At 38.6% G+C, this 9,693-nt stretch overlaps 1 protein-coding gene across 1 annotated transcript in view; it reads right to left on the minus strand.

Annotated features, from left to right (window-relative positions):
- The window catches only part of snx29 (sorting nexin 29), a 230,948-nt gene that overhangs the window by 87,921 nt on the left and 133,334 nt on the right, over nucleotides 1-9,693 (minus strand). The window contains exon 15 of the mRNA XM_014028096.1: nucleotides 4,555-4,661. Coding sequence (XP_013883550.1) covers nucleotides 4,555-4,661 — 107 coding nt within the window. The remainder of the gene's footprint in view (nucleotides 1-4,554; nucleotides 4,662-9,693) is intronic.

Genomic DNA, 9,693 nt, shown 5'->3' on the forward strand with positions numbered 1-9,693 from the left:
CATACATACATACATAACATACATAACATACATAACATACATAACATACATACATACATACATACATACATACATACATACATACATACATACATACACAAATAAACATCATTAAAGTATGGTAGCATATACAGTATAAGTTCTTTGACTTTTCTCCATCTTGTGCACAGTTGGACCTGACACATAAAGACAAGTATACAGCAGGCAAAGAGCACGGCACATCTGGCGATTTTGGCTCAAAATGTAAACAAATTCAGAGTCAATATCATGGATCAGCAACATTAAATTAAAACTTAAGTGGGTCACAATTGCAGGCGTAGTTCCCAGGTTATTGCAGGCAGCTGAGCCCAGTCCAATATTTATTTGTCTCTTCCAGGCCTGCATGTATCTAACAAGACTTGATGTGGCATTTTCTAAAATCAATAATGTGGCCGGGCAGATTTCGTCTCAGTCGCTGAAGGGAGACTGTTGGAACAGCAGAGTTAACGGCTGCTTGTMTAAATCACTGAATTTATGAATCCAAATAAGCCTCATATATATGAAATATGGCAAATGCAAAAACACAACTCATAACATAAACACTTTTTTATAACCCGGTTTCAGTCATTTTTTTTTTTGTATGAAATTTATAGTCACTCTGAATAAAGCAGTTTGTTAGTGGTCAACTATACTTAAAATAACTTGCATCTGTCCTTCAAGTGACAACTCTCATAAATGTGCTCCTCTGTGGTTTGCTCTTTTTGCATCCATTAGGCAAACAGGAAGCAAGCTTGGGCCTCACAATTGCATTTTATACAATTTCCACAACTCATTAAGCAACAGTGGCCAGGAAAATGTATTTGTTATACTTGATAGGATTAATAATATGAAACCATCAATGCGCCTGTCCAGGAATCGCCATACGGCTGTTTCTCAACCCCGTCCTCCCAGTGTGCCGTGGAAGTCTGATCAAATGATCAAACAGCCGAGCAAATGAGCAAATAAATAAGTAAACATCATCAAAAATGCACTGTACAGACGCAAGCATAAATAAGTGAATAAGTCATTTGGGCAAACACAGACAAAGTTATTCATTATCAGAGAAATATAAAGCCTTGTTTTAATTATTCATGGCACCCCCTTCCACACAKATACACACATCAGAATACATGTTTAAAGGTAGAGTACCCTCACTGGTCAGTCTAACAGGAAACTGGACTCAATGCTCATTAAATCTCACACAGCAGGCTGCATTAAGGCCCATGTCCAATTATTAGAAAGGTTTCCCATCCGCTGTAATTGATGTTTCTGTAAAGAAACAGCTCAGGGAATCTCTCTTGGCAATGTAGCTGGGTTTAAATCAATGAGCTGCAGAAAACTCACTTCTCTGCATTTTTATGTTTATAAAAGATCTTAGGAAGAACTTTCCTCTTTYCAGCTTGGAAGACTTGAAAATAAAAAAGTAATCTTTTTTTTTCTTTTCTTTAAGTATCTGGGCATACCTCACTTTGGGGACTTTGATGAGATATACAGTGAACATCTGACACACTATAGTAGGAAAAAGGCCTTAGACTGAAATTTGGCAGACGTCATAAACAAAAAAACTTTACTTGAGATTTTGGCACCAGCAGATGATCCAGAGAATGAAAGGCAAATAAAAAGATCTCAGCAAAGTAAACTTAATGAACAGTAGAAGGAAGAGCAAAGTTCCTCCTTAAAGAAAGAAACAACAAGATTTTAGCATTTCACAAACACAAACTCAGAAAAAGTTAGAACGGTATGCACAAACTTGGGGGGAAAAAATGATGCTTACCTTTATGTTTCATTTACCTAATTCTTTACAAGCTGTATCAACCCCCCAAAATACTGTTTGTTTCATCAGCTTTGCTTTACTGGTTCTTAATTATTTATTTCTACATTTTTAACTCTACATAAAGAGGATAAAGCCAGGAGTACTTTTGGGTTAGCGAGTACACAGACCAGCRTAGATTATTTACAGCTCAAAGTCAGAATTTCCACAAATTCATTTGCTCAATGTGTGTTTTTCTCTCCACTCAAAAAGCAACAAAACTGTTTCAAATAAGGATTGTGTAATTACAGCAGTGTGTACAAAAATATAGGTGCCATGTGGGACTTCTTAAAAGGTCTGGGTTTAAAGGAGCAGTAAATTCTGACACCAAAATTCTGCCAGAAAATGGATGATGTTTGTGGGGTCTTGACYAGGTGTTTAGGTGTGTAACAGTAGTTATAAACCCTACAATGCAGGATAACACAAGTACTGAGCGCGTAGCAGCATCATGGTTGCATTCACACTTACGACCTGATCTACTAAAGATTTGCATGTGTAAAAACACGTGCAAACCTCATAGCGCAAACAAAACTGATTCGCTAACTGTGTGCACCGAGGAATGCGTCTGTCAAATGAGCAAAATAGTGGACAATCCATTTAGCATGTTTACCTTCAAGAATATGCAGAATATAAGATGATTATCAAAACAGGCAAAATACTGGAAGGAGGATATGCAGATGTAAATATTTAGCACCTGCAATGTAATTTGTCAAACCTGAAACTGGTAGAGGTTGCTGTTTTTGCATCTATATTTAGCACATTTGCAAGGGAGGTATAGAGTTACAAACAAAAGTGTCCTGTGCATGTGTAAAATTTTTGGACTGTAAGAAATAGAAATAGTGGAGACATGTTGTCTATCCACAATGCCATTTTTGAGCTGCTGGTGGACCTAAGAGCAGATTTGGATCCAGTCACAAATAGAAGTCATGCCATATCATATATAAGAAAAACTCCTTGCAACACTTCATTTTCTTGCACCTGGAACATTTGCCTCCTCCACCAAGACCTCCAACTTCATGGTTTATTTTTTATGACTGCTCTGATCTCCTAGAACACAAAATCCTCTTTTCAATGGGGTGATCCACACCCCTTTTGTACCTGTTATTTGTGCAGCAATATTAGTAGATCATCTGCACCACACCCACTAATATGGTGGTATGGGCCACTAGTATGGGCAATACTTTAGTTTGCACCTGCAACTTAGCTATCATTATTAGGGATCTTAGCAGATCAGGCCCTTGAGGTTTTTTAATTTTGCCGCAATCTAGCCATGTTTTAAGGATAATTTAGGTCATGGACAGAATTYCACAGATGTCATCCATTGTGCGTGCGTGTGTATGTGTGTGTGAGGGGAGTTGTTTATGTACTTCTAAACATGATAATTATTCTACCAGTGCTTCTACGATGTATGGCATAGTTGTTTGGGTATAAATGTTAGTTCTTGACGCAAAAGATTGCAAATGAAACTAAAGTGTAATGGTTACTGATGTTTTTGTTAGTTAAGACCAGCGTACCTCAGAGCAACCTGCTTGTAGTCAAATTGTCTACCAGTGTTATAAAAACAGGCTTGTTCATGTAGCATTGTTTTAACTCTGTCTACTGCCTTAGAAATATATCATAGGCTACATTCACACTGCAGGTCTTAATGCTCAATTCTGATTTATTAGAAAAAATCTGATCTTTTGGTGTGAACGTCCATCAGACTCCTGTGTGAACMCTACACAGCACTGATGTGACACATGAGCAGTAAAAGACATMACATCTCATTCAGCRGGCTTGTTTATTTACAGAGTTAGCATGGATGTTACTTTTAGCACGTCGAATCTGAAGTTGTTTAATCAGAGCCGATTAAATAATTATCTGATGCTTGTTTAGTGCAGTGTTTATATCTGAACCTGCCTCTGACCGGGATGCTCCAGTGAAACTTTTTATTTTTGGAATGAAGCAACGAGCTGAAATAAAGTATCGACTGAGTAACTTTAGGATCGATACGCTCTGCGACCGAGGCTGGACATCACTATCTACATGGAAAATTAAAAGTAAAAAGATGAAGCAACTGTTTTGGACCTGTAAACACATGGAGCTACAGATTTAAACAGTGTGACTTGGTTAGGGTCCTTCACCCCCACCTCACTGATGAAAAAATCGGGTGGAATGTGACAAGAGCGTTCACYCTGCAGTCGCTATGAAAAACTTCTGATATGTATCTGATTATCACATACTGAAACGGGCTGGGTTGGATTTGAAAAAGTCGGATTTGTCACATTCAGACTGTCATAAAATAAATCAGATATGGGTTGCATAGGTCAAAAAATAAATAAATCGAATTTGGGTTGATTTTGCCTGCAGTGTGAACGTAGCCATTGTTGCCTAATCATGATTGTTCAAATAAAGTTCCCGGTTGTCAATCTCTGAGTCCCTTCTCTGTTTATGAAGTAAAATACTAACAAGACAATGCCTAAAAACACCATTTAATGGACTTCATCCTAATTGTGATGCGGTTTTTCCCCACTGTCTAAGAAGTTCCACAGTTGATGCACGGTTTGTTCATCCGTTGTCTTTTTGAATAAAGACTACACTAAAATCAATCTGTTTTTTTATTTATTATCATTGTTTGGCATAATAATGCCAAATGTCAGTTAAGTGATCACCTAATGGCTCCAACTATATACTGCATGACTCTAATAACTTGTAAATACTGAAGCTTAAACTGAGTCGACACTTACCTCAATAAGTTTGCGCTCATAGCTGGCCGCCAACTCCTCAATGTCACCCATTGATTTATTCTGCAGGACGGGGGCTTGGTCTTCATTTGACCGCAACACAGACAAGCCTGCAACAAAAAGACAGTTCCTATTTGTAAAAATAATAATAATAATAATAAAAAAACAACCTTGACACGTTCAAGAACCTCCCTAAAAATGTTTTTTTTTCTTTCAACAATTTTAAAAATGTAGCTTTTTCCAGCAGGTATGGCATTTGAATTGTCTTTTGTAAAAAGTAACCTGAGTGTGAGGTTACAACTTTTTCATGCTTTTGTTTAATCAGAGAAAAATGTAAGTTACTGGAGAATCAGATCAATTTAATTTACAGATTATTTGTGAAAGAATAAACAACACATATTCATTTTTTTTAAATTAAGGCCACATCGAATAAGACATGATATTAGTCTTGAAAAAAAAAGAATTACACCCAAAAATAAACATGAACACATAAGTTGATTCTCTTACTGTGGGGGACTTCATTTTTGATATGCTGATTTTATACATTTTCCTGCTAACAAAGAATGAAGCAGTCTCTAATTTTTATAGGTGCTTCATTTCAATAGAAATACAAATTATCAACTAAAATATAAATTATATAATAGTAACAAATTGATTTACAAAGGGCTGACAGAGTGTTAACTGAAATAAGTGGTTGATTCCCTACAACCCAGATAAATTCCTGAATCCCACAGATTGGTTACACAAATTACAATCAGCCAATCAAACAACTACAAACACTCCTGATTTCAACTTATTTTGTGCTTAAAGCACATTTGTCCACCAATTCACTTTCTACCATTCCAAACCTCTGTACCACCACAGGTAAATCCAAAAAGTTGTCAAAGAATGTAAGGCGCAAGATGATGGATGATTATAGATTTTTCTTTGTGTCACACACCTTAAGGTACCCAGCCAACATGGACTTATAAAACACAACAATCACATTCTTCATGGCAGACAGACATAACACACTCATTAAACAAAAGGAGCAAGATAGTAGATCTGTACAAGGTGAAATGGRCTTTAAGACCATTAGCAAGAACGGCTGTGAGAAGGCGACACCTGTTGGTGTACTTATGTTGAAATGGAAGAACTATAAAATGTCCCTCAGACTTAATCTCATGTGGTGAGGATGATCATGTAAATATGAGATGTCAAGTCACAGCTACACAGAAGAAGTTTGTTAATGCTCTGAAAGCAGTTTAGACAACAGTAACCATGGATGGATGGATGGATGGATGGATGGATGGATGGAGTGGGCCAAAAATCTCCCTCAAACTGCAATTCTAGTGACAAACTACAAGAAATGTTTTACTCTTGTGCTTGCCTACAAATGTTATAAAAACAGCAAATCAAAAATGCTTTCCCCTTCTGTGTGTTACATTGACTCAGTCCTTTTGAACTAAAAACTTTATACTATTTTGCCWAAATTATGAACTTTGTCTCTCATCATCTATTTGTTTACTCTAACTTTCTGTTCCGATGGAGTTTATTGTTTCTTTGTGCTTGTGTCTCTTACTAACTGGTTAAAGTCGCAGCCCGAAGCAGAGCTTCTGAGCTTATAAACATCATCTAATCCAGTTCTCTTCACAACAAATGACAGAACTTTGCAAAGTTGTATTTTTTTGTTTTCCAGGAGGTGGGTGTAAGATGGATTGTTTGTCACCTCAGCAGAAGCAAATTAACTCTGTTATTTCACACAAAGCCAACACTCAGAAAAACACAGCGAGGCTTGGGGGAGGGGGATTCAGGGAACAAAATAAACTCAGCATGTCCAAAGGCTCCATGGAGCTCAAATACGGTTGTCGTGATGGCTCTTCAGGGAGACGTTTTTAAAAATCTACAGCTAGAGTGTGATTAGATAGAGTGAGGTCCCAGCAAGAGTCCAAGTATCTAAACAGTGTGAAGCACATATTGAAAAAGAAAAGCCAACTTGTTGAATTTACAAACAGAGGAGACTAGCAGCTAAGAATCATAAACAGGTCAACATGAATATATGCAGCATGTCTGAGATGTTTTGTCCAATTTTTGAGAGCCAGAAGCAAGATTTTTATTTTCTTTCTACTCAGAAATGAGTTGTTGAGAATGAAAAAGCAGGGATGGATCAAATCACAATKAACTATTTAAAAACAAATTTGCATTCCTTAAATGAATGCATAAAAAAGGTGTTATGTACAATCAATAGAAGATGCCACACTTATAGTAAGCGTTGTGAATAACTCTCYGGTACTATCACATCAAATTTTKGCTCAATATCTYTAAAACTGACTGTGATACAGTGATCATAATGTWGGCTTATGCTGATTAACTGTGGCAGCCATCTTAAATTGAGGTGAAACCAAAAATTCATCAATTACAAATATTCATCCAAGTATTATGTTCTGAAAGTTTCATTAAGTCCATCCAGTGGTTCATGAGATATTTTGCTAACAGTTAATGATAAAGTTTTAAGCAAATATCTTAACCAAGGTGTGGTCCTCGGAGCACACATTTAGGATTGGTCCCAGCATCTCCATTTTCTACCACTTATTCATAGTCTTGTCAAGGAGTAAATGGATCCAGGAGAGAAACCCAGACGTCCTGCTCCCCAGRAACACTTTCCAGCTCGTCCTGGGGGACCTGAGGTATTACCAGACCAGAGACGATACATAATACCTCCTGAGAGACCTGGGTCTTCCCCCGGGGCCTCCTACCAAGCGGTACTTGCCAGAAACACCTCTWAAGTGAAACACCCAGGAGGCATTRTAATCAGATGTCCAAACTACCTCAACTGACTTCTTTTGATACAGAGAAGCAGCGGCTCTACTCCGAGCTCCCCCTGGATGGCAGATCACCTCATCATATCTTTACAGATGATCCCAGCCACCTTACACAGGAAGCTCATTTTTGGCTGCTTGTATCCATGATCTTGTTCTTTTGGTCATGATCCACCCCTCATGACCATAGGTGAAGGTTAGAACATAGGCAGGTAAGTAAATCGAMAGATTTGCCTTTTGATTCAGCTCTTTCTTCACCACAACTGACCGAAGGAACGCCCTCATCAATGAGAATGAGGCCCCAATCCGTCGATCCTTCTCTGGCTCAGACTTAGAGGAACTGACTCTTAAGGCTGGTTTATACTTKTTATCACACGTCTTTTACCATCTGCTGAGTGAAAAAAAGTTGCGAAACTTCTGTCTGCACTCCCGCTGCTATCCCCCGGTGACAGCTGTCCTATACATTGCCCCCAGTCAGCACTCCGAGATGCGGAGGATGCGGAGGATGCGGCGCGGAATGTGTGATTGGTTCAAAGTTTGTGGGCATTTTGTGCTGTGTGACACCGCTACTCACTACCAGAAACCGTTTTTTGTTTCTGAAGAGAAACTCACAGAGGCGGTCCGGAGGTACAACCATCTGTGTCCCATACTGCGACGGTGCGTGCTGAAGGTGAGCGGAGATCCAGTGAGGGAAAAAAAAGATCCGGTGGGCAAATTCCTCGAAACAAGCAACGGACATTTGAAAATAGGAGAAGTGTTTTTCACCATCCATCTCCCGCACAAGCTAAACTCGCAACTAGCAAGTTTTTTTTAGCAACTAGCAGTTATTTACATGCTAAGCTAGTGCGTGATGTCTGCGGTGGGAGGGCAGAGGGAGGGATTACTATAATGTATCCCCCACGTCTTTTCCCAGTATAAACACTGAATGCTGTCAGTGACACGCAATTACGTCATCCCTGGGCAGCAGCCACACATCTTGCATGAAGTATAAACAAACTTTTATCCCAGCCACTTCACACTCAGCTGAGACCGCCTCAGTGCACGCTGAAGGTCTTGGCCTGAATACGCCAGAAGAACCACATCATCCACTTAAAATAAGAGTATGTGGTTCCCAAACCAGACACCCTCCTCTCCACAACATTGCCTTGAGATCCTGTTTTTAAACACTACAAACAGGATCAGAGACAATAGACAACACTGACAGAGTCCAACTCACACTGAGAACAAATTCAACTTTGTGCCAAGAATCACCYTAAAATTGCCACCTTAACGTGGTGGAGGGGTTTTAGTTCCCCCGTGATCCAGGGAGTTATATWGTCTAGGACATTAGCCCCTGGTAGGGGGCCTCTGGGTAGGGGTAAAACTAAGAGTGATTCAAACCCCTTTGATGAAATGGAACAGCAACTACATCTGGAAACCTCAACCGGAAAAGGGATGTTGTTAACAGAGACTGTTGTTTTTATCTTAAGGGGATGGAAATGCTTGTGAAGCCATATTTTCGTACTTGCTTGAGAGAAAGATGTATTTTAATCCAGGGTAAAGGATTGTGGAATGATCTGGAGGATGATCTTAAAAATGCCAGTTCTTAGTATATATTTGAGACAGATAAAAGCTAGTTCTTTGAAGGTATATGAAAAGTAAAATGTGAAGCTTTTTGAATTGTGGTTTGGGTTGATGTTTTTACGTATTTTTTTAAATTTAGTATTGTTTTGTAAATTATGTTTTGTTTGAATATATTCTGGGGATAAAGGGCATACATTATCAGATTTATTRTTCTTCTGCTACAGTGGGTAAAATAAGTATTGAACACGTCAACATTTTTCTAAGTAAATATATTACTAGAGGTGCTAATGACATGAAATTTTCACCAGATGTCGGTTACAACCCAAGTAATCCATACATACAAAGAAATCAATCCATAAATGTCCAGAAATGAACTTTAAACGAGCTTCAACATGTAGTTTCTTCAGCAGTGGAGTCTTGCGTGGTGATTGTGCATACAGGCCATGGTGGTTCAGTGCATTACTTATTGTTTTCTTTGAAACAATCGTACCTGCTAATTCCAGGCCTTTCTGAAGCTCTCCACAAGTGGTCCTTGGCTCTTGGACAACTCTTCTGATAATTCTTTTCACTCCTCTGTCAGAAATCTTGRGAGGAGCACCTGGTCGTGGTCGGTTTAAGGTGAAATAATGTTCTTTCCACTTCCGAATTATGGCCCCAAAAGTGCTCACTGGAACATTCAGAAGTTTAGACATTCTTCTGTAACCGATGCCATCATTATGCTTTGCAACAATAAGGTTGTGAAGGTCTTCTTCTTCTTCTTCTTTTTTTTGGCGGTTGGCAA

The sequence above is a fragment of the Austrofundulus limnaeus genome, unplaced genomic scaffold, assembly GCF_001266775.1.
Source record: "Austrofundulus limnaeus strain Quisiro unplaced genomic scaffold, Austrofundulus_limnaeus-1.0 Scaffold5, whole genome shotgun sequence".
Classification (NCBI taxonomy): Eukaryota; Metazoa; Chordata; class Actinopteri; order Cyprinodontiformes; family Rivulidae; genus Austrofundulus; species Austrofundulus limnaeus.